Genomic DNA, 26,314 nt, shown 5'->3' on the forward strand with positions numbered 1-26,314 from the left:
CCACTCACTAATTATATGACTGGCCATTAATATTCTAAAATGAGCACACTGATTGGCCAGCCCAACCAGTGTGCTCAATGTAAATCTGAGAATATACGAACGGAAAAAGGTCCGGTTACCTGGACTTTTTTTTCCATTGTTATATTCTGTAAGTTTTATTTTTTTTAACAAAAATAATGTAATCCAGACTCCAGACATGAGAGAGACAGGATGGAGAAAATACTAGGAAAATCAGGTACGTTATTTAAAACTAAAGACACGTCCCTGATTTTCTTTGTATTTCCTCCATTCTCTCTCTCTCTCCTACCCCTAAACTGTCTGAAACTTTTTTTTTATTAAAAAAAAAAAAAAAAAAAAAAAAAAAAAATGGAGCAATGGAGACCTTCTTTTCTCCATTGTTTCCTTTCCAAAGCACTGACGTACTGGGTATGCATGGGAACGACGCAAGTCCCATATGCATGCACAGTACATCAAAAAAAGGCACCAGGATATTACCAGCTGCGGAAGGACTGTACGGCGCCATTATACAAATACATTATTTAAGAAAAGTAAGTATTTTTGTTCTTAAATAGTGTCATTGTATAATAGCAAGAACCGACTCCATGGTGTGCTTCGCCCTTGTGGTTAAATCACACCAACTATGGGTAAATCTTAATATACCACACCTGCATCATCGATTATTGCTTAAGTACTGCACAGAGCTACATCAGTTTCTATAGATCCTATTTCTGAGACCAAGTTTATTGCCAGTGGTCTTAAGCAAGACAAAAATTACACTCCTGATTTTAAATTTTCATAGAAGAACTTTATGTTATACTAAGAAGAGATCTTATGGTGTATTACTTGGACAAGAAAATAAGATTTTTTTTCAATAACCTATCAGTGAGGTTATTACACTACCTGTCCTTTCCCGTCACAATCATGTTTCTGCAAGTCACTTTACTGCTGTGTTGCTTGTCATGCTAACACTCAACATTTATTTTTACATGCCTTGTACTGAAGTGTGGTAAGTTATACACATACAGACACGCACACACATATATATATATATATATATATATATATATTCTCCAACAATTCTATATACAACTATTGACTGTCCACCTCCTAGTACTGTTTGGGAAGCTAACCAATTGCTGGGATTAACTGCTGCAGTGACCATTTCCAAAGAAGATAGTACATCTGTGTAAGGTGCTTAACTAAACAATAAGCTTCTCTCAAAGCTTTCTTCCCTTTAAGGAAATGGTACACAGTTATTTGCAATTTCTATATAATTTTGCAAAAATTCTAACTATTCGGATGATATATTTACATTTTGTCTTATTACCGTTGCTATTTTTATGCTAGTAAAAGTTTATTACACTCTTGGATGTCTATGCATGTTATACTTACATACTCTATGTACTTAAAGCTGTAGCATATAAATTAAATTTCTCATCCTACAACACTTTAATTGGACAGCTGATAGTAATAATGGTTAATATTTGTTGGCTTACTTGTACTTTCTGATTTAGTTGTATTTATGAAAACTGAATATATACTGCACTTGATTTGGTCAGAATACTGGTACAACCCTTTGTTAGTGTGTGTGTGTGTGTGTGTGTGTGTGTGTGTGTGTGTGTGTGTGTGTGTGCATGCTTAAGGGAGTTTCTCATTGCATGTTTGAGGTACAGTTACAAGGAAATGTATTATATACTAAGTCCAAAATTGGTGTACATCAGAGAATTTCCTGTTTTCTAAGGCAGTGAAATTAAGTTGTGGGGGACATGCTCTGAATTTGTAACAGCGAGTTTTGCACTTTGCTGCTACTTTACGAGGATCACATTTGCTTTGCTAAAGTTTTAGGACTCACACTGTTGAGTCTCAAATGTCCAGTACAACAGAATGTGTGAGTGTGTGTGTGCTTGTGTGTATGCACATGTATGAGTGTGTTTGTGTATGTATATGTGTATGTGTGTGTGTGGATATGTATATGTATAAATGTTTGTGTCTATATGTGTATGTGATTGTATGTATGCGTATCTACGTGTGTTTCTGTGTATGTATACATATATGTGTGTGTGTGTGTGTGTGTGTGTGTGTGTGTGTGTGTGTGTGTGTGTGTGTGTGTGTGTGCGTGCATGTGTGTTTCTCTGTGTGTTTACTGTACTTATCAACCTCTGACGGTGCAAAGACTGTTTGATGTAACTGAAAAATTCTAGCATTCCATATTTTAGGTCATTATATAGTATATTTTGTTTTCAGTCCTCGTAATCAAACCACACCAATTATGGGTAAATCCCGCATTTATGGATTATTGCTTAATTATTACCACAGATATACCTGTTAATACAAATACTGTTGAAGAGAGACAAACGTTTTAGTTACACACCACAAAAAACATTTATGATATGTTACTACATACTCAGTCCTACATGATCCATCTTTCTGCCCCTCTCTCTCTATTCTCTTATCCAGCCTTATATTCCCAGCCGCGCTCTCAACAGAACCTATTACAAGTCTATAAGCCTAATAAAAATATTGGCAAACTGCTCTACGGCCACTCCATCTCAAATGCCTGGAGCAAACTACCACTACATATCAGATCTATCATTAATTTCAGCTCATTCAGAATAGCACTTAAAGATACCTACCACAAGTCATGGTTATGTCCTTGCAATGACCTAACATAAAATATTTTTTCTACTTATTATGCAGTCTGCCTACCACTCACCCTACCATAACTGCAACATCTATACAATCAAATCGAATATAATAATGCAAACTGTTGTCCTACCTACTTCTACTATCCTACTCTTTAGCACACCTCCTACATAGGTGCTTATTGCCCCTAATTAACTCCAGTGCCTTTTTTCTTCCTGTTGCTACTTTTATCCGACCTCTCACTGCACCTCTCATCTACTCTTATCTAACCTCTCACTGCACCTCTCATCTACTCTTATCTAACCTCTCACTGCACCTCTCATCTACTCTTATCTAACCTCTCACTGCACCTCTCATCTACTCTTATCTAACCTCTCACTGCACCTCTCATCTACTCTTATCTAACCTCTCACTGCACCTCTCATCTACTCTTATCTAACCTCTCACTGCACCTCTCATCTACTCTTATCTAGCCTCTCACTGCACCTCTCATCTACTCTTATCTAACCTCTCACTGCACCTCTCATCTACTCTTATCTAACCTCTCACTGCACCTCTCATCTACTTTTATCTAACCTCTCACTGCACCCCTCTGCCTTGTTGACTTACTACTCCTATTATCATAGTATTTTTCTTCCCGCACTATTACACACCTTATTTAGGCAGCTCTCCATCTGTAGTACCATTGGCTAGAATGTATGATGTGCAACATTTTTAGTTATTTGTCTCTTTTGAAAAAAATATTTGTTGGTATTGTCATATATATATTTAACTTTATAAATGTTACTTTTTTAACCATATTAAGAAATCTTATAACTGTTTATCTACTACTATTTTTTTTAATCTGCTGTTTTGTTATGGAGCTTTTCTCCTCGGGTCTCCACTGAAAAGGGGTCTCTACCCAGTCAGACCAACCCGGTTAACAAATGTCAAATAAAAATAAATAAATACCTGGTCAAATCTGACAGGAAAAATGGCAACCCCCTTACCCTAGGTTTTTCACTTACCTGAGGGATGTTATCCTTTGCAGAAAGCTATGCATAAGTTAATCTTTCTCCTTTATACTGAATGCATTATATACACATCTAAGCCAAAATGACTCCCGTACAAGGATTTAAAAAGATAAAGAAGCACAGAGAGTCCTTAAGAAGCTGTTGATAGAATACCAGTAAACATTTAATGATAGCAGATCTATGTATGCATTCCACTAAAGAAATACCAGTAAACATTTAATGATAGCAGATCTATGTATGCATTCCACTAAAGAAATACCAGTAAACATATAATGATAGCAGATCTACGTATGCATTCCATCAAAGAAATACCAGTAAACATATAATGATAGCAGATCTACGTATGCATTCCATCAAAGAAATACCAGTAAACATATAATGATAGCAGATCTACGTATGCATTCCATCAAAGAAATACCAGTAAACATATAATGATAGCAGATCTACGTATGCATTCCACTAAAGAAAAAGTAGGTTTAATACAAGTCCTTACTTACCATATAATGCAAAATGGAATTAAGCATATAGCAGCAGCTAAAATGAATGAAAACCCAGAAAACCACAAAACCGTGGATGCATAAATACTGTTGAACACAGCCAGTGAAACTGTAGTGCTCAAACTTTCAAGGCACGCCACACAAGCAAACAGAGCACCTGCAAAAAGAAAGTAAGAAATAATGAATAATGCATTCCTTCTCCCCGCTATTACTGTAAATTTAAGAAATATGCTACAGTTCACAACCAATGATGCACAGGGTGATTTGTAAGCTGTTTATTAAAAATGCTTAAGGAATACATTTGTGTTACACAATATTTGATCTTGCTTAATGTTGCATTCATCAGTTTTATGCAGGGTAAGATGCAAAAGACAGTGACATTAAACAGCCTTGGTAATTTTTATCAGTATCTACAGAAGACTGTTGTTGTTGTCTTTCGGCTTTTCCCGGTTAGGGGTCGCCACAGTGGAACTCCGGTCCGCTAATGATTGGCAGTAGATTTTGATGAATGCCGAGGTGCCAGCTCGACTTTCAACCTTCAACGAAGGCACGCCCATTTACGCATGTCTTTCGAACACCCACCCAACTGTGGGGAGGACATGCAGTCTCCACACAGAAGGCACTCCCCGCACTCCAACCGAGAAATGAACGGGAGAACCTCTTGCTGTGAGGCAACAACGCTACTGCTGCGCCATCAGTATCTACAGAAGACTGCTGTATATGAAAAGCTCTCTGTACCACATACATACCTACTTTAGTTTTGATTTTTTTAAGGTCGAGCTACTTACATTATAAAATAATTTCAGATCTGAAATGGGTTTTTAAACAGTATGCATGCGGTTTTAATCATTCACAGTCTTTTGTTTTATTTTGCATAGGACTAAGCAGTTTACTTTAAGTAAATAAACAAATTAAATAAGTTTGTCAAAGTATTGCCCCATGCCAAAATAAAGCTTCATGTTCTTTTAATTGGTCCTTTTCAGAATTGTACACATTTATTTTCAGTCATTGAGCCTATTCAGAATTGTACACATTTTTTCAATACAAAAAGATGAACCTGTATTACATGCACACCTGGTAAAAGTGTACAATGTGTATGGCAGTGGCAGTCTGAGGTAACTAACAGTTCTTAGTAAATACAGAGATGCTGGGGTGAGAAGCATGCCCACTTGTGTATTTAATGGTGAAAATGATGAAAGGGGAACCGATTAAAGTTCTACTGATCACTCATATATCAAAAGTATGACATACATACATAGGTAAATTACACGCTCACATACATGTATATGTTTGTGTGTGTACATATACATATGAAATATGGGCGAACCACCATAGAAGAACAAATAGTAAAAAAGGAACAATAAAACTTTATTTCGACAATCAGTTTCTCAGGTACCGGACAAGCGCTTTAGGTTTAAAGCCTTCTTCAGATCCTAAGAATGCAGGTCCTGAGATCACTTATTTTAAAAATTTTAGACCAATCAAATCAAAAACTCTTGTCCAAAAGGTGTATTTCACAAAAAACTAAGAGAAATCCAATTAAAAACAGTGTCCCTTATCCACTTTCCTTCTTCATCCAATCCAAAGTGCAAGATCCAACGATACTTTTCTTTCCACCTATCAAATGTTATTATTAATTCTTCTTGCTTTCAGCCTCCTCAAATCAGACAACAGCCAAAACACTCCAATGGAACAATTTTGCACCTTCATTATGACCCATCACAAAATTTCTAAACTTTCTGGTTCCATCATAAGAAATCAACACAAAGTAAATACTTTATGCTATTCCCCTTGGCTTCAATATACAAACGGAGATCCTATGAACATTTCCAAATATTTTTTGGCAACTTCAGACCTTCACTTCTCATTGTAAACATGCTCATCCATCAATTAACTTCATTGAATGGAATCACACCTCTTTGATAGCCAATTGTACCACATCATTGGGTTAGACATTCATCCTCAAAGCTTTGAGTGGATTGCATAGTTTTCTTTTTTCTTGCAAACTATTTTCAGGCATTCTTATTGAGCAACCAATGTTATGTGGAGAACACAGCATCCAGCTAATCAGATCTTATGACTTGCTCTTTCTATACCGTCAGCCTCCAATCATGCGGGAGACTTCTTTTGACCAATATACTATAAAGAAGCGGACGCCTAGTAGTTAGTAGTAGTACATATACATGTACACACACACACACACACACACACACACACACACACACACACACACACACACACACACACACACACAGCGCACATATGTACGTGTGTATAAATATATGTGTATGTGTATGTACATGTATACTTATTTATATATATATATATATATATATATATATATATATATATATATATATATATATATATATATATATATACAGTGGGTAAGAAAAGTGTACACACCCCTGTTAAAATGCCAGGTTTTTGTGATATAAAAAAATGAGACCACAATAAATCATTTCAAAACTTTTCCCACCTTTAATGTGACCTATAACCTGTACCATTCAGTTGAAAAACAAATCTGTAAGGAGAAAAAATATAAAAAATAAAAAATGCACAATAAGCTGGTTGCATACGTGCACACACCCTTAAACTAATACTTTGTTGAAGCACCTTTTGATTTAATTACAACAACATCTCTTGTGCACAGCCCTCTACAGGTCACCCCACAGATTTTCTATTGGATTTAGGTCTGGGGTCCGGCTGGGGCATTCCAAAACTTTAATTTTCTTCTGGTGAAGCCATTCTTTTTTTTATCTGGATGTATGCTTGGGGTCATTGTAGTGCTGAAAGGTGAAATTCTTCTTCATCTTCAGCTTTCTAGCTGGTGCCTGAAGATTTTGGGCCAAGAGTGACTGGTGTTTGGAACTGTTCATAATTCCCTGCACCTTGACTAAAACCCCAGTTCCAGCTGAAGAAAAGCAACCCCAAAGCATGATACTGCCACCACCATGCTTCACCGTGGGGATGGTGTTCTTTTGGTGATGCAAAGTGGGTTTTTTGGCGCCAAATGTACCTTTTGGAATTGTGGCCAAAAAGTTTAACCTTGGTCTCATCAGACCATAACACATTTTCCCACATGCTTTTGGAAGACTTGATGTATTGTTTTGCAAATTTTAACCGGGCCTGGATGTTTTTCTGTGCAAGAAAAGGCTTCCATCTTGCAACCCTACCCCATAGCCCAGACATATGGGAGATTGTTGTCACATGTAGTACACAACCAGTACTTGCCCGAAATTCCTGTAGCTCCTTTAGTATTGCTGTAGGTCTCTTGGCAGCCTCCCTGACCAGTTTTCATCTTGTCTTTTTATCAATTTTGGATGGACGTCCAGTTCTTTGCAATATCACTGTTGTCCCATATTTTCTCCACTTTTTGATGACTGTCTTCATTGTGTTCTATGGTATATCCAATGCTGTGGAAATTTTTTTGTACCCCTCTCCTAACTGATACCTTTCAACAATGAGATCCCTTTGATGTTTTGTAAGCTTTCTGCGAACCATGGCTTTTGCTGTAGCAGCCAACTGAGTAAATGTCAGGAAAATCCTACTAGGATAGCTGAACTTTATTTGTGGTTAATCAGAGTCTCTAATTGGTGGCAGGTGTGAACCCAAGAAGACTGAATGCTGTAATTAAATCAAAAGGTGCGTCAACAAAGTATTAGTTTAAGGGTGTGCACACTTATGCAACCAGCTTACTGTAAGTTTATTTTTTATATTTTTTTCCCCTAACAGATTTGATTGTTTTTCAATTGAATTGTACAGGTTATAGGTCACATTAAAGGTGGGAAAAGTTTTGAAATGATTGATTGTGGTCTCATTTTTTTATATCACAAAAACCTGGCATTTTAACAGGGGTGTGTACACTTTTTATATCCACTGTATATATAGATATGGTTGTCGGTCATTGATACAAATAGCCATTTATTTGACAGCGTGTTCAGGTAGTGATAAAAATGAGTGTGGAATTATTTGTCAAATGCAGGAAGTCTGAGTATGTGTAATTTCACTAAGTGGGATTGGGATGGAACTATGTGCGAGTGTTGGCAGTTAAGATTAAAGTACCAGCTAATTAAGGGGGATAGATTTAGTGGTGTGTGTGTGTGTGCACGCATGCGCGTGCACGCATGTATGTGTTGAAGTGTGTGTGCATGTGTTTGTGGGTTAGGATTAGAAGTAGGAGTTATATTAAGGAACAGATTTACAGTTGTGCATGTGTGCTGATGTATGTGATGTGTCTATGAGTGTGTTGTGTAATGGTAGCGTTATGAAGAAGGTTTTTCTAAGGTAAGATGTAAGGTTAGGGTTAAGGACAGGGGTAGGGTTAGGGATAGGATTAGGATTAGCATAACAATATTTACTGACCAGAGTGTCCAGAACAGAGAACATACAGCCTCAGGTCTGAGAATATGTCTGTTAAATAATATATCAGTCTTTCACCCAGTGTGCCCAGGCACATTTATGATCATGCTTGTGTTTCATCATGGTGTTTAAGGAAAATGCATAGACGTCACAAAACAATTTGGTCTTTAGCTTAAATCAAGCAAGTTGTTACTCCCACCCATGTCCTTCCAGGTGTACCTAGCATTCCCTTCACAAGTATTAAAGCTAACAAAATCTATCGCCATGCCCATGGTCTATAAGAAGGCCGATTGCGCTGAACAGCTGTTAGGCACATATATACAAACAACAGACAGCATTTCCCATCCGCAAATCTCAGCCACATTGAGGTAACCCTGTCATTTACTGGCCCAAACTGCAACAGAGCAACACCCAGTTGAGACAAGTCTAGTTCCAGAATCAATGCCATGTGTATCACCTAAAATAGCTGGTAAATTTTAATATCTACACAAGCTCTGTCTTATTCTCCTCCAGTAATAAGGTAGCAACCCAGGTTATAAGAGCCAGTTTCCATCATCCAGGTCCAGTCCAACTTAATTTATCCTTCTTCTGTCTGCCGCTTGAGTGGCATGACATCTGATTCCCATCCTATGACTTGTGGTTTGTTACAGAGGTGCAATAAGGGGGTTCAGTGCCTAGGGAGACATACCTCTTTTGTGCCAAGACCCCTCCCTGGCTCTTATTCCTAGTCCCACCCCACAACAGTGAGGTTGGTCACATGGTAATATGCAGTATTCTGAAACAGATTACAGTTGAGACATTGGGGGAGTGGTGTCTAGCTGGAATTGCGATGTTTTGATTTGCATTTTATAGCAACAGAGAAATAACATACAAGTTAAAATAGACTTATTGGTAGCAGTATTTCACAATTGGAGTGAAGCTGTGACACAAAGTACAGCGCTTTAAAATGCCCGCAGACACTGATGTTTTTATCACTGTATTCTTGAATTACAAAATGGCACAGATGGCACAAACACATAGGTAGTAAGAGAATGGTGCTGTGCACTGACAACCCTATTCTACAATGTCCAAATAAGTGGTGCAGTAGTGCTCTGAATAAAAACCAAATAAAATAAAAGAGTACAAACGTTGCGAGTCCACAGTACTATTCTACAATGCCTGATGGGGGAGGAGTTATTAAAGTGGAGTAACCCAAAATATTATATTAAAAAACAAAGCACTGCTGGAGTGGAATTTAAGACATAAAGTAAGACTGTCTTCAGAACATACTGTACTGATTCTGTTGACTAAGCAGGCACAAAAAAGGACCCAAATCACAGTAAATGAAGCCAAAAGCAAAAGCAAAAAAATCTAAAAGGAAAAACTCAGACTTCAAAAATGCCAAGGGACTTTATTAAGATGCAAAGCACTGAAAAAGTGTCTTAATCTGAAAGCTTTGCATCTTAATAAAGTTCCTTGATGTTTTTGAAGTCTGAGATTTCCTTCTGTTGACTAATCAGCCATACTCCGATTTTTCAATTTCCAAACATCAGCAGAATAACAGTTATGAAACACGTATACAACCTATCTCATAAAATAGGCATCACCATGCAACCTACAGTTACCTCAACAGGTATCTCATTGACAAGGTTTTCTGCTTAAAAGTTACATGAAATGAAATCCTTGCAAAAGCATATGTGTAACTGCCTTCATGGGCGTCCTTCAAATAAACTCTTTTCGTATTAAAATGCAGCCTAGCTGTTCTCTGTTTAGTTAATTGTGAGACTTCACAGTACGGATGTTTCAATATAGCATTTGAGAGGTGGGGAGAGTATCTACGTAACGTAAACTTACTATGTTCTAACAAGAAACAATACATTGTTTCCATTAAATTACATAGCAACTAACACAGGCAACTTCTGGTAAAAACGTACCATTTTCCAAACTCACCAAATTGCTAACCATAAATGTTCCAAATGTGATACAGTACTACCAACAAGAAATGCCCCCTCAAGCAATGATGCAGAAATGGTCCACCCTTCCTTTTTTCCATCAAATGCTCTCTGGTTAACCCTGTTACAGACAGCAACTTTTCCAATGGACAAAGCAACAACCAATAACTTTTAGGAAAATAAATAACTACAAAAGTAAACTTTCAGAGGCTCGTTAGGGAGTTGGAGCACAATGCACCACAGAAAGAGAGGCAGGCATCACCCTGAGTCTGACAGCTTGGTTTCTTGCATGCCTCAGTACGTCAACCAACATTTTGGTGAGCAAGGATAACAAAGTTTATTCATTCAACTTTTTAACTGCGATGTAAAGTACCAGATACCTCCCCCGCCATCATCCTAACAATACCATCATGACATCAAAGCTCAGGCACCCTTCCCTGCTATAACTGAACCAATTTTCAGAGCTCAACATTAAAGTCTTCATTGCACTCTTTACCTGTCAAAGTCTGTGGCATGTTACAAGATATTTTCTCCTACTTTGGTCAGCTGTGTAGTTATATTAAAAAGTTGAGGTGTATATTATTAGCAACACACTAACAGCCGCTGGCCAGAGCCCTATTCTATGATGTTTGATGAAAGGGCAGGAGCAGGGGTACCAACTGCAGCTGTGACATTTTTTATTGCTTGTAGCAAAAAAGAAGTAATACAAAGTAGAGATGGCTTCCCTTGTGTCCTTGTGTTTGGCTTTTTGTCTTAGCCTGACAGAGGGAAAGTTGGTAGATTATATGTGAGTTTTGGTTTCCATCCTCACAATTGCTCAAAGGAAAATGGGAGAGATTACAAAACATTTTGAAAAGAATTTGAACAAAAGTTACATTTTTTTGACTACTGGTGCTCCCCGCAAGTTGACAGTCAGGGCAGCAGCCCTGTCTTCCCCAAAATTCCTATGGATCTCTTTTTGGAGCTGACGCCTCAATGGCTATGTGGATCACCTAGCCTCGAGGCATCCAGAAGAAAATGCCAGTGCCAAGCCTTTCTTAGGGAATGGGTCTCAGTATCCCTATTCCATGTGACTTTTTCTGATTCTTTAACTGAACCATTATGGGGACATGCTCAATCACTGTTTGTCACAATACACATAAGGAATAAAATATGTCAGTTAAGAAAATGATTTTTCTGTGTCCTTTTTCTAAATTTGCATAAAGCATCGTATTAGTGTCCATTATTACAAGAGATATGTAAAATGCTGATGGCTTTAGTTTACAACTGACTTTAGAATGAAAACTAAAACGATTGTTAGATCTTACAGAACAAAAATTTTTTTCGGGGTGGTGAAGGAGCAGAATGCATCATAAAAACATATATTATCATACAATACATCACTGCGGTGGTGGTGCTGCGGTAGCATTGTCGCCTCACAGTTAGACGTTGCCCGTTCGATTTTCAGTTAGAGTGTCTTCTGTGTGGCAACATGCGTGAACGGGCGTTCCTTCGTTGAAGGTTGCGCGTTAGGCCCGGCAAGCCAGCACGTAAAACTCTACTGCCAATCATTAGCGGACCGGAGTTCCGCTGTGGCGACCCCTAACCGGGAAAAGCCGAAAGACACAAACAAACATCATACAATACATCCATTGTTAAATTTATTTAGCAATTATGCACTACAATATATATTTCAGAATGGATGTAAGTCACATAAAAATGGTGTGAATTATGAGGGGGCTGCCCCATGGTAAAGGAAAGGAGTAACCCATCACAGTAGGGGACCCTTAGCAGACACACCATATGGGTTATAGGCTTATTTTCACTGGTGGCTTTGGCTGCATCCACAGCTTACCATCTTGCTGGCAGCATGTATGTTGCATGCATCTGCCTGGAAGTATTGCACATGAGGCTGCTTAAGTTAACAGATACCCCCCGCCCCTCGGTCATACTGAAGAAATCTGCAGACATACAAACGCACATTCTTCAGTGGTAGTGATAGCAGTAGTAGTTACAGAATCAAAACAGCCTGAAGCTGAAGGATCTGGATGTCTGTCACAGGGTCAGAGAATCAAGGGAGTGGAACAAAAAGCACTAATAAGAAACAAGTAAGGAAAGACACAGGTGATGTTAGCAACTGGTACACATATAAGCCAGTGACACTGCTTCCTTCAGTTGCAAAGCTGCTTAACAGATTAATACACAAGGTTCACAAGTAAATACTAGACAATCAGTTTGCAGACTACAACATGCCTAGCTAACAATCAGACAGTGACCACAGGTTCATAGGTAGGTACTAGGCTATCGGCCCTAGGGACTATATAAGCCTAGCCAAAAAGGTAACCTGGCTTTTCCCATCCAAGAAAATTATTTACCTGTGCCCCTGTCGAGCAGAGCCACAGAAGTGATCCCCGGGGTGAATTTCCTATTTCCCATCATATCATCAAGATTTTTCTTGAAGAGTGCTAATGAGGAGCTTTGCTTGATAGATAAGTAGTTTGTTCAAGAGTATGGGAAGCCTCTGGGACAGGAATCTATCCCTCCAGCATGTTCTGTTTATTGCAGTGACAAGGTTTAGGTCCCTAGGGCGTGTAGCTCAGAGGGGTTGGGATTTCTTTAAGTGGAACATGTCCAACAGCTCTGGGTTTGACATACCTTTGTATGTTAGACAGAGATTGCCTCTGAGTAGGCGATATGCAAAGGAGTAAAGCTGGAGTTTTTTGAGACGGTCTGCATAGGGCATCTGTTTGAGGCCAGTAATCCTTTTTGTGAGGTATTTCTGCGGCCTTTCAGTTGTTGTAGATGTCTTGCAAGGTACATACCAAAAGGGGCATTGTACTCTATAATGGGTCTAATGAGTGATGAGTAGAGGGAAACAATGACCTCTTTTTTCCTGGATGAGAAGCCTTTTGTGATGAGGTGTGCCACGTAAAAGGATTTCCTGACTACTGTGGTGATATGATTATTAATGGATAGACTACTGTCCACCTGTGTCCCAAGGTCTCATCACACTTTCGGTGTTAAGTAGACTACAGCCTATGTGGTAGTTCATGGATACAGAGTTTTTACCAAAAGGGATGACAATGCACCTTTTGGCACTGAGCTTGAGGCCATGGCTTTGACACCAGGCACCTGTGTCAGTGAGGCCCTTTTGTAGGATGTCCACATTGTTAGGAGTTTCAATTATGGCTCCTAGTTTGCAGTCATCTGCGAACTTCGTTAGCCAATGGCCTTCTGTGTTAGCCTGTACTTCAGAGAAGTAGATACTAAACAGGAGAGGACCCAGGACTGAACTCTGTGGTACTCCACATGTCACTGGTCTGAAGTCGGATTTGGAGTCTGCTACTTTCACAGTGTGGGTTCTGTCAGTGAGCCAGTTGGCAACCCATCTTGTGACATACCTAGTTCAGGGAGTTTATCTATAATTTCAGAGTGAGGGATGGTGTAGAAAGCCTTGGCAAGATCTAGACAGGCTGTGTGAACCACCTTACCCTCATCTATGGCTTTGGTGACTGCTTCAAAGAAGTCTATCAGGTTTAGGAGACATGATCTGCCTTTTACAAACCCAAACTGGGTGGGGTCCAGAGTTTGGAGATTAACAATGTCTTTGTTTATTCCATGATGATACGTTCCATGGCCTTGCAGACCAGGCTTGTCAGGCTAATGGGACGATAGTTCTCGGGGTCTGTGCTGGACCCCCCTTTGTGGAGTGGGATAACTGTCACTGTGCACCATTCAGTGGGCACAAAGCCTGAGGTGAGGCTATGATTTAATATGGAACTTAGGTGGGGTGCCAGTTCGTGTAGAACGCAGCCTGGGATGTTGTCAAGTCCCATGGATGCTGTGCTCTTGGCTTTGGAGAGTGTGTTTTTTTTCCCATGCACCCATGATTACAGGAACTTTGCATTCTTCTGGTATGGAGATGGGCTATTTAGGGGGTGGGGGGGGGGTAAAGTTAGCACTGAACCTATCTGCCAGGATGTTGGCAATATCAGTTGGCTCTGTATATTTAGTGCCGTTGTGCTGTAACCCAGAGCAGATTTGAGTGCTGCCATTAAGATTCTTGACATAACTATAGAATGCTTTGTGGCTGTCTTTAGAAACAGTGGTGATTTTGTTTTCGTAACTAGCTTTGGAGGATTTTATGAGGGATCTCAGCTTCTTACTCAGGCTGACCACGGATTTCTCCAACATGAGATTTTACTCTTTTTTGCAGCAGTTTCTTTCTTCTGTTGTAGAGTTTGTTTATGGCAGGGGACCACCAGATTGGCTTCCTTTTTTTGGAGGATAGTATCTTGGTTCTGTTAGGGACAGCACGATCCATGCACTCGTGTAAGTGCCTATAAAGTGCATTTGTGTAGGATTCAGCAGTCGTACCTCTATTGTCCGTCGGCATCGGTGTCGTGAAGTTTGCCACTTCTGTCTTAAGAAGCGTGAAGTTGGCTTTGGAGAAATTTTTTACAGTGGTATCCCTAATGGCGGAGGGGTGGGTGGGTGGGATGTGGACATCTAGGGTGATTAGCTTGTGGTCAGATCTGACCAATGAGAAATTGACCTCTGGTGTGGGACACTGGTTGCCCATGTTCGTAATGACCAGGTCTAGGATATTGCTGCCCCTGGTGGGGGTGTCGATAAGTTGATCCAAGGCAACGGAATTTATGAATTCCAGAAAACATTGAGCAAAAGAGTTGGTACATGAGTAATTTTCCCTGTTAATGGTGGGGTAGTTGAAATCGCCCATTATTAGGGTGTTAGGTTGTACCCTAACATTTTCCAGTGTATCAAGAAATGAGAAGTGGGAATCCTGGGGCATAGTGGGGATCTGTAGCAAGCTACAATTTAGATTGTGGTCTTGCCCAGAGTTAGTTGCACTTGGATAATCTCGGACGCATTATGCTGAGCAACTGGCCTGGAGGTGTGGATATCCTTAATGAATATGGACAATCCTCCACCTTTAGTGTTTTGGTCTAGGTTACGTGCCCGAAAGGTGTGGTATGAATTATAGCCTGGTAATGCAGGGGTACTCTCTGGAGCCTTGAACCAGGTCTCTGTCACTGCACAGATGTCGATGTTCTCTAATTTAAGGAGTGCCTCAAGTGAGTGCATTTTGAGGTTTAGACTTCTAGCATTGAGTAGCATTACCCTCAGATTTTGCTTGCTTGTACTTGTTATGGTGGAGAATTTGTCATTTGAGCCTTGCCTAAAAAAGGCACTATAGGGGTAGCAAGAGCCTTAGCCAGTATCCGGAATCCCAAGGGTGACAGGTGCAGGCCATCTCTGGCAAAGCATCGTGGTCTGTCGATCATGTTATCCCAGGCAGACAGATACTTGATCCCTAAGCCTGAAACCAGAGGCTTAGGCAATTGTTGAAGTCAATCATTTTGTTCTTGTACTGTGGTATCATTCTGGGTGATGGCAGGATGCTACTCACGGCTAGGGTCATACCTGCCTGGGCTATAAGATTGGAGAGCTCCTCCATGTCTCTTTTCATGTAGTCCAGGGAGGTACATCTCAGGTCATTCACACCAACATGGACAATGACAGAGTCAAATTTGTACTTGTTGTGGAGTGACCTTAGTGCGTGCGTTATGTGGTAGATCCTGGCAGCTGACAGTAATTTTCTCCTTGTTTAGCCTGGTGAGTGGAACATCAGTCTGCCTGACTATAGAGTCACCTATGAGTGTTGCGTACGTTCGTATACCTTATGGGCTGTGGTTGAGTGGCACACTGAGTTTGTGGGCTATGTGTCATTTGGGTTGTGTTGGGGGGGTGAAGTTTGCATGCATTTCTGCTTTGGAGGTCTCTGTTGCTTGGGCAGATTTTTATTGACAGTCTCCATTAATGTAGGTGTGTGTTTTGTGTTTCTATGTGTGTAGGTTTTGAGGGACTTTGTGATGAGTGTGGTGTGGTGCAAGTGTTTACCCTCTCCTCTTGACTGTCTAGTCCAGTCTTAGGTGAAGAGAGCTTTGCTTCCAGTTTGGCTATATAAGTGCATCTCTCACAGGTTGTAGTGTTGGGTAGTAGGAGGAAAGGGTTGTCTGTGTACATGAGGCAATTGCTGCATTGCCCCAAGATGCCCAGATTCATCAGGTAGACAGGAGAAAACACTGGGAGCTGACCAATAGACATGCCTGGATAGGTGCTTATTTATTAAGTACTAAAAACTGTTTTTCTCTAGACAAGTGAGGAAAGTTGAGTGCTGTAGTAATTTGTAGCTTACTTAGTGCTTACAATGAACAAGTGCTGAGCTCAAAGAAACAGATTTGAGTGCTAAAACTAAAAAAAACTGGCTAGTTCTAAGGGAAAATTTGAAGAGCAGACTTTATGGCTTGGGAATAGTTTAACCCTGATGCATAAAGTGTATTTTTTTTTTAATGTAGCAATAGCAAATGAGCAAACCGATTTAAACAAATTAACCAATAAAAAGCTAAAAACTGAGCCCTGTTCCAGCAGTGTTCGATCAGACAAGTTCTAACTGCACACTCCTTCTACTAGGGTGCAGGGGAACCTTCTCCAAATAAAGATGGCCTGGATTAGTGCTCAAGTTATACAAACAAAGCTAGATTCAGCAGGTCTGAATCTAGTCTATGCTACAGCAAACAAGGCAAACCAATTTCAGAAAGAAACAGTTCAAATAAGCAGGCACAATAAGCCTTTAACCAGAAACTCCCATCTCAGAAGGGCAGAATCAACCCTCTCCTCCCACAAGAGTGCAAACCACACCTTCTTAATGTAAAATAACTGGCCCTAAGCTCAAGTGCTTAAACCAGAACTAATACACTTTTAGAATAACAGACACTAAGCCTTTAGTCGGCAACTCCCAACTTAGAAGGATGCAAGCTACCTGTTCTGCCACAACAGTGCAGACCAGAAACCTTCTTAATGTAAAACAACTGGTCTGAAGCCCAAGTGCTTAAACCAAAGGCTTAGAATAACAGAGGAGACTCATACCCTGTACTTCGTTCTTCTGATGTAAACAGCTTAGCCATTAAGCCAACCCTCAAAGTCATGTGACATCTCGTCAGTACACTTATGGTATGGATACTGAATTGACCGAAACTGTGCATCATGTTCACTAAAATCTGGATTATAACACATTTATTTCCCCTTTGTTTGCATGAAATATAACTTCTGAGAGTTTGTACTGGACAACTGTTGGACTTCATGTTGGGAATCTCAAGCAGTTTGATTAACACATTTTAAGGAAGAAGTGATTACATTGTTGTTCACTGTAGTAGAAATGGTTTAGCTAAATCTGAGTAAGGAATGCCACAAAGCTCTGTCCTGGAAGAGCTCATATTTACTATCTTTATACATTATCTGTGATGTATGCCTACACATCCAAGTTTAACTATTAAAACAGATACATGTTCGTACCATACAATTACTTCATCAAATTAATCTAAGTTTATCCTCCCTGGATGCAAGCCTGAAATATGATACCTTTTTTAATGGCTATAGGTTCCTAGGTTGTTACTAGACTAATGACCACTACAGCCCAGTTTCTAGATTGTTACTAGACTAATGACCACTACAGCCCAGTTCCTAGGTTGTTACTAGTCTAATGACCACTACAGCCCAGTTCCTAGGTTGTTAGTAGACTAATGACCACTACAGCCCAGTTCCTAGATTGTTACTAATGACCACTGCAGCCCAGTTCTTAGGTTGTTACTAGACTAATGACCACTACAGCCCAGTTCCTAGGTTCTTACTAGACTAATGACCACTACAGCCCAGTTCCAAGGTTGTTACTAGACTAATGACCACTACAGCCCTTACCAGCCTAGCTGCATACCCTAAATAATTTTGGTCCCCAAGTATCATGGGGATCTTTTCCAGGGGGGGGGCATGTTAGTAGGGAGGTAAGCAAGGATTTGTAGGGGTGTGGTGTTAGGATACTCTTTTCTTATTGAAGGCCTCTGTCCATAAGGGACATGGGGACAGACAGGGGCTAAATTTATGAATTCTCATCCAATTGTCAAAGTTTCATTTGAATAGGCCCAGGGATGAACTCTGTTTTACATGGATGGGGAGCCTATTCCATAGTGCGGGGATCCTTTGAGACACATATCTGTCCCTCCCAGCATGTTCTGTTATGTCACAAGCGCAGTTCAGATCCCTGTATTTAATGTTTCTGGTGCTGTTTGTTTTGAACATATGAAAAAGGTCCATCAGGGCTAGGTCTGAGGAAGCCTTGTAAGCCAGGCAAACATCCCTTCTCAACAGCATGTAGGAGACTGAATACAGAGACAGAGCCTTTAGCCGATTAGTGAAGGACAGGATGCTCATGCCCAGAATTCTCCTGGTGAGAAACGTTTGTAGACATTCCAACTGTCGCAAGTGTCTGGTTTGATAAATGCCAAAGGGAGCATTGTATTCAATGATAGGTCTGATATGGGCCACGTGGAGTGGTAGTATAAATTCCTTGGACCTAGATGACATACCCTTACCTATAAGTCAGGCGACATAGAATGATTTTCTTATTATCTTAGCTACATGTTGATCAAAGGCCAGACTGCTGTCTACATATGTTCCCAGATCCCTTAGTATTGGGCTGACACTTAGGAGTGTTTTATCAATGGAGAAATTAACTTTGGTAGACATTTCCCAAAAGACATTATATTGCATTTTCTTAGTAATGAGTTTTAGCCCATCGCGTTGGTATCAGTTATTTATGTGTGTTAAACCCTAAAGTAACATACTGGTGTTTTGGGGGGGGTCAATTATAACTCCCAGTTTACAGTCACCTGTGAACTTAGTGAGCCGGAGGCCTTGAATGTTAGCCTTGATTTCCAAGAAGTAGATGCCAAACAGGACTGGGCTCAGCATGGAGCCCTGGGGTATTGCGCTGGTGACACATCTCTTGGTAGAGGTGGTCTCACCAATCCTGACTTCTTGGGTCCTGTCTGTGGTAGGGATTTATGCCTAGCTCAGAGAGCTTGTCAACAATGCCTGAGTGGAGTATTGTATAAAATTTCTTGGCCAGGTCAAGATAAGCAGTATCAGAGTTTTACCCTCATCAATTGCCTTGGTGACCCTCTCAAAGAAGCTAACCAGGTTAAGTAGGGATAACCTTCCCTGAACAAAGCCAAACTGGGATGGGTCCAGTGTCTGCAGATTGACAATGCCCTTGCTTATCATTTCCATGATAATTCATTCCCATGGCTTTGCATATTAGACTTGTTAGACTGATGGGTCTGTAGTTCTCTGGGTCAGTTGATGGTCCACCCTTATGGAAGGGAGTAACTGTTGCAGTCCTGTGTTCACTTGGAACACAGTCTATTTCAAGGCTGTAGTTGAAAAGTGCCTCAAGTTGTCCTGATAGGTCATGTTTTATAGTGTTCAGAAGACAACAGAGGATGTTGCCAGGACTCATGGTGGAGGTGTTGTTGGCTTTAACAAATGCTGCCAGCACTGGGTCCCTGCAAATATTTGGTGGAAATATGTTGAAGGGGATTTGTCCTGCTGGAGATGGGGAGGAGGAGTCAAGGATTAAGAGGCAGCAAATTTGCTATCTCACCCTGTTTGGAGAGGTTAGTACCATTCACCACCCATTCAGCACACTACTGTGTCTTGCCTTTAAGGTTCCAGACATAGTTGAGGAAGGTCTTGTGATTATCCTTAGCCTGTGAGGCTATTCTGACCTCAAAGTTGGCCTTGTTGGACTTAATTGGACCTCTTAGTTTCTTGCTTGGTTGTATAAGAGAGTAAGAAGGTACTTGTCTTTAAGGGAATTGCTCTTTTTGCCTAGGAGGTTGGTATAATGGTTAAGGTATTTACCTTACAAACACAACGTACAGGGTTTAATTCTCACATGGGGTAATTGGCTAGGCTTAAAATGACCCATAATGGCAGTTAGACTAGTACTAATCTATGAACCTTTGATTTTAGCCATGACTTTTCTTCTTTCATTATATACCCTATTTAGGGGAGGATTGCACCAGTGGGGTTTGTTATGGTTTTATTTTTGGTAGGTACAGCAGCTTTTATGCAGTCATTTGCATGTGAGTAATTCTGCATAGGTAGCTGTGGTCTTGGGGTTATTTGGAGTCTTGAATTTTGACAAAATGTCATTTAATAGGATGTAGTTTGCCTTAGAGTAGATCCAAACTATTACTGGTTTAGCTGGGTTCTGGGTTGATTTTTATTTACTTCAGGAGAGACAGCTTTGTGATCCAATCTCACTAGTGAGGGAGGATGTGACACAGAGGAGGCCTCCATACTGGATCTGGTACTCTCTGACATGGTACATGTGTATAGACACCTGCGTAACATGGACGTGTACCTATCAAACAAATGACCCTGAGGGAAAGCCCATCAAAGAAACCTTTGATATGTGTGGACATGTGCCAACACGAGTGAATCCTGGTAACTGCCCAGGTGCTGCATGGACATACCATTTAGCAGTAAAGGAGTAAAAACATTCCTTTATCTGACATGGACAAAAGTGCTCATGCCATTCTTGCTTTTATAATTCTTTACTAAAGTTCTTTTTTAAACCCCTTATTGGCAGTATTTTTTTAAATTATTTTAGGTTTATTGTTAGTACAATTAGTTGAGTTGCTGCATTTGTTTTACATTTGTATTATAATCATTTGTTCTCCTGCTCAAAGACAACCACCAGCATGGATTTATAAAAGGATGTTAGTGTTTGACTAATCTTGTTAGCTTTTATTTGAACATGAGAGCTGCTATGGATATGGGATTGTCACCAAATATAATATACTTGGACAAGGGTAAGGTCTCCAACTCTCTCCCACATAGGGACAAAATTAAAATAATGCAATGCTTTAGAATTAACAACTACATCATTAGATAGGTGGAGAGATAATTAGAGGGCATAATATGTATGATGAGGATAAGGAACACATACTCAATTGACAGGGTCGCGATTGTGGGTGCACTGCAGTGGTCAGTACTCAAGCCCAATATCGTTAAGCATATTTATGTCTGATCTTCCCGGATGTCGGAGAATTCAGGTTATCAAGTTTGCTGATAGTTCAAAGGCAGGATCTATTGTCACCAACATTAATGATCAGGCTTGCCTGTACTTTTGGACAAAGTCCAAAGGAATGGTGTTCAGTGCTAAGAAATTTAAGGTTATTCAGCTTAAAAAATGTGATACCCTTATACCTTAGATAATTGGGTAATGCCATTGGATGAAAGACCAGACATCTGGTGATAATTATTGATGATCAGTTGTCTTTTGATGAGAATCTGAATTTAATAGGAAAGGATACTGACTGATGGAAGATATACTGCATTACATAACCAGTAAGAGTAAGCTATTATTACCTATATATAAAGGGCTCCTATTATTTCCTCAAAGAGGCGTTTTATTGAACGCCTCTTCATCGACCCTGGAACCACAAAATTTGAAAACATTGAACGTCCACATAAGTAATTTCTTTCCTTGGGAAAGAAATCTCTTGGCCATCCTCGTCCATTTGCCGTCTTCCCTGCTGTACTGCGATCTTGGAGTTGGTATATTTAGTTAGGGGGGGTGTGGGGGCACTTTATAGTGTTTGTGATTATTTGTTGGTGTTTGTAGGGCAAGCGATTTCTTTCCAAGGGAAAGAAATTGCTTATGTGGAAATTCGATATTTTGAAAGTTTGCAGTTTTAGGGTCGATGAGGCGTTCAATGGAACACCTCTTTGAGGAAATAATATAGACCCTATATAAAGCTACCTATATACAAAGCTATGATCAGGTGAAGTATTGAGTAGTGTGCTGCGGCCTGTATGTACAATATCTCACAAATTCAGAAATTGGAGAGGATTCAGAGGGTATTCACAAAACAAATAACCAAAGTAAAACAAACTGGATATAGGAATTTACTTACTGAACTATCTGTATTCCACAGACTATAGGCTGATTAGAGGGGACCCGATCCTAGTTTATCGAAGCTACAGAAATAAAGTCATCTCTTTCACACTAGGGAAGGATTTTTTTCACAATACTCCTTGTCTATGATTAACAGACATGTACTGGTTGCATCATAAATTCTAGCTCAAGCCTCAAAAGGAAATGTTTCCATTATGGGGCTGGAAGATTATGGAATTTATTACCATTATAGAACAGGAAAGCACAGAGTTTAGTTAAAGTTAAGGACCAATTAAAGACCTGGTTTGGTAATGGGGTGTTTACCACAAATTTACGTGCTAGCAGACTACTTAATAACTAGTTATATGATGCTGAGTCTGGCAACTAACTACACCAAATGTTGAACTTTACTAGACTTCAGACTTGTTTATACTCAAATATACATCCAATGGTTAGTATTAATGTTCATAAATTTGGAAAAAAAACATACTATTTTTTTTCTATAAAAAGCACTTTTAATTGATCTGTACCACAAACCTACATGGTAAAACAACTACATCCATTGAAATGCAGTCAGACCAATGTCATTAGATGCAAATTCTGAGGGTAACTAAGGTTTATTTTGAAAATAATTTTTAGATTAGTGTTGGAAAGCTTAGGGGTAATTTTGTGGAGAGAGGTTACTTGCAAACCTTTAATGATAGAAGACATTTGATGTGTTTAAGGTGCCAAAATTAAGTTTCTATTCTGGCCACCCACAGCCTTTTACATTACCTGCAAATTCTGTGGTAAAGACAAATTCATCCACCCCAGAAATAGTACAGCATACAAAGACTTGTAGAAGGTTGACAAACCACATCTATAAATTTACATATTGGCTTTACAAATGCAATATAAGCATTACTTTAATATCCAAAGATTCATTTGGTTCCTTTCTTTTTACTACACTGTACAGTATGTAACTCTATTTTTAACTATTTCTTATTGTTTCCTTTAACTCTTCCTTCCCATAGCTCTTTTCTCTTTACTTAAACTTTGTTTTACTTTATTTGAAATGAGTATATTCTGCTCTTAATTTTTATATTTTGTACTTTATGTTTTCTATTCTTTACTGTAACCATTGTAAAAACAAAAGTTATATGCTTACCAGAATGTCAGATCCTTTCATCCTAGTTTGTCTGATATGACATATGGGTCCTCAAGCCTCCACTCAGATCTGATCAGGCAACTTCAGTTTTCCAGCCTCAAGCCATTCAAAATCTTTCCTGCCCACAATGCTCTGCTCCTCTCAGATCATGTTTGGTGCCGGAACCTAAAGCACATTTGCACCGTCTTTGATCAAGGAAAGAAGATCCTTCAAGTTTTGATAAAGGAAAGAATATATTTCAGGTCTTACAGACTGTCGGGGAAGGAGGGTGGGTTATCATATTGGATAGACTGGGTTGAAAGGCTCTGTCATTATGGTAAGTACATAACTTTTGCATTTTATCTATCCAGTCCATCTGATCCAACTTATGGGACAATCCCCAGCTGCATAATTCTTAGGTGGCCTCATGACAGGAGATCTTTCAGGATAAAATCTACAAAGGAAGCTCTGGCTCTGGAAATGGAGTCCAACTTATAATGTTTAACAAAGGTGGGAGAGGAAGACCATGCAGTTACTTGACAAATGTCATCCAAGGAAAGGGATTTGACAAACGCTGCTGAAGCCGCTACAGCTCTACTGGAATGAGCCCTGGGCTTGGAGGGTAAGGATCTGTTATGGAGAGTGTAGATAAAAGAAATACAGTCAGAAAACCATCGAAACAAGAAAGTCTTACAATTTTTCTTGCTTAGGTTCTTCTGGCAAAGTGCACAAAAAGCTGATCAACTTTTCTAAAGGGTGCTGTTTGTGGAGATAGAAATGGAGCCACATGTGTACATCCAATGTATGCAAAGTATATTTCCCCTTAATTTTGGTAGTTAGGGAAGAACACCGGAAGAATGCAAAGTATATTTCCCCTTTATTTTGGTAGTTAGGGAAGAACACCGGAAGAATGCAAAGTATATTTCCCCTTTATTTTGGTAGTTAGGGAAGAACACCGGAAGATGGATGGGTGGTGAAAGATTGGTTTCAGAAGCCACTTTTGGAACAAAGGAAGAACTAGTTTTGAAGGTAACCCTGTCCTTGTAAAATACAATGTAGGGAGAAATGGTGAATAGGGCATGACGTTTTGAAAACCTCCTAGATGAAGTGATAGTCACTGGGAATATTGTTTTCTAGGACAGGAATTTTAAATCTACAGAAGCTGTTGGTTCAAATGTAGCTTTGGATAACTCTTTCAAACTGAAATTTAAGTCCCACGGAGGCAGACAGCCCTTGATAGGTGGACACAACAGGAAGGTGCCTTTGAGAAGCCAATGAAGTATCCTGAAAGCCAGTGTAAAAGGACAAAATAGCTATGAGCTGTACCTTGATAGTATAAAAACTACAATCAGAGCTAAGCAAGGAGGACAAAAAATGGTGAACATCACCAATAGAGGCTGAAAAAATGGGGAACATCACCAACAGAGGCTGAAAAAAATGGGGAACATCACCAATAGAGGCTGAAAATGGCTCTGTGTCATTAGATTCAGTGCTTAGGGCAAATCTTTTCTATTTACTATGATAGAGTCTACGTGTAGAGGACTTCTGGGAAGCTGTGAGTTTATAGACCACATCAGAGCAAATATGCATCCCTTCACATCACAGGAACTGGAGAAACTAAGTAGTTGACTTTAGGTTTGAAATGTCCAGGTTAGTCTGTCTGGAAGGTTAAGGGATGACATCCAACAGTGGACTGAGAAACTGAAAGGGTTCCTTCAGGTAAGGTTGAGGGGGAACTATATCTGTTTGGGCCAAAATGGAGCTATGAGGGTGACTGTAGCCTTGCACGAAATAGCTTTCTCTGTGAACTTATTCATGAGCGGAACCAGAGGATAGGCATACAATAACCCTAAAGGACAAAGATGAGAGAGTACCCATAGGCATCTGTCCCCAGTGAGGAAGAATGGCAAAATAACTGGTGTTCTGGGGGGGTCATAAATGAGTCACAGCAGGGAGTGCCCCAGCGACTGAATATCTCCCGAGCAGTTGCTGGATTCAGGGGCCTCATGTGAGGCAACAGGAGGTTCCTACTGAGCCTGCCTGCTAGATCAATGAATTTTCCAGGAATGTGTGTTTCAGTAAGAAACCTGTGAGAGGCCATCACCCATTTCCACATGGCCTCGCAACAAAGCAGATAAGATATGGATCCCCATGCTTGTTTATGTACCAGACTACTGCCATATTGCTTGTATGTGTGTTTCTCACTCTAACAAAAAGACAGTCTTGTATCTCCTGCAAAACAAGGACAACTTACCTCATCTCCAGGACATTTATGTGAAACACAAGCCTCGGAGTCTGACCAAAAAACTTGAAATATTCTCCCCTCACCAGAAGGAGGGTGCATCCATGGTCACCATTACTACTGCAGAGGGAACCTGAAAGACCCTGCCTGCCTGTTGAGATCAGTGGTGAATGAAGCTACTACTGCAGATGAGTCCAGAAAGTGCAAAACAGAATCATACTTCTGAGACCACTGTAACCGAACCAGCTACTGCAGGATCATCACGTGGTAATGAGCAAACTGTGCCGTTAATATTAATGACACCAAACTATCAAAACCAACCTTGCAGGAGGGTGATCGAGGTGGTAATGAGCAAACTGTGCCGTTAATATTAATGACACCAAACTATCAAAACCAACCTTGCAGGAGGGTGATCGAGGTGGTAATGAGCAAACTGTGCCGTTAATATTAATGACACCATACTATCAAAACCAACCTTGCAGGAGGGTGATCGAGCTCTAGATGAGTTTGTACTACAGTCCTCAAGGATAAAATTCTGTCCTGTGGAAGAGAGAGAGCAAGAGAGATTAGTGTTAATAGATCAGTCCAATTGTCATCACAGAAAAACTACACGTTGAGAGGGAATCAGGATGGATTTTCCTAGACTGATGGATATGCCTATGGAAGTACACAATTGAAGAAGGTAATCCCTGGCTTG

The 26,314-nt window shown here is 40.0% G+C and overlaps 1 protein-coding gene across 1 annotated transcript in view; it reads right to left on the bottom strand.

Annotated features, from left to right (window-relative positions):
- Positions 1-4,149: 4,149 nt before the first annotated feature.
- The window catches only part of SLC46A3 (solute carrier family 46 member 3), a 409,772-nt gene continuing 387,607 nt past the window's right edge, over positions 4,150-26,314 (bottom strand). Inside the window, exon 5 of the mRNA XM_044073266.1 lies at positions 4,150-4,310. Within this exon, the coding sequence (XP_043929201.1) occupies positions 4,150-4,310 (161 nt within the window). The remainder of the gene's footprint in view (positions 4,311-26,314) is intronic.

This window comes from Protopterus annectens, chromosome 5.part1, assembly GCF_019279795.1.
Source record: "Protopterus annectens isolate FY-2018-M chromosome 5.part1, PAN1.0, whole genome shotgun sequence".
In the NCBI taxonomy this organism is placed as follows: Eukaryota; Metazoa; Chordata; order Ceratodontiformes; family Protopteridae; genus Protopterus; species Protopterus annectens.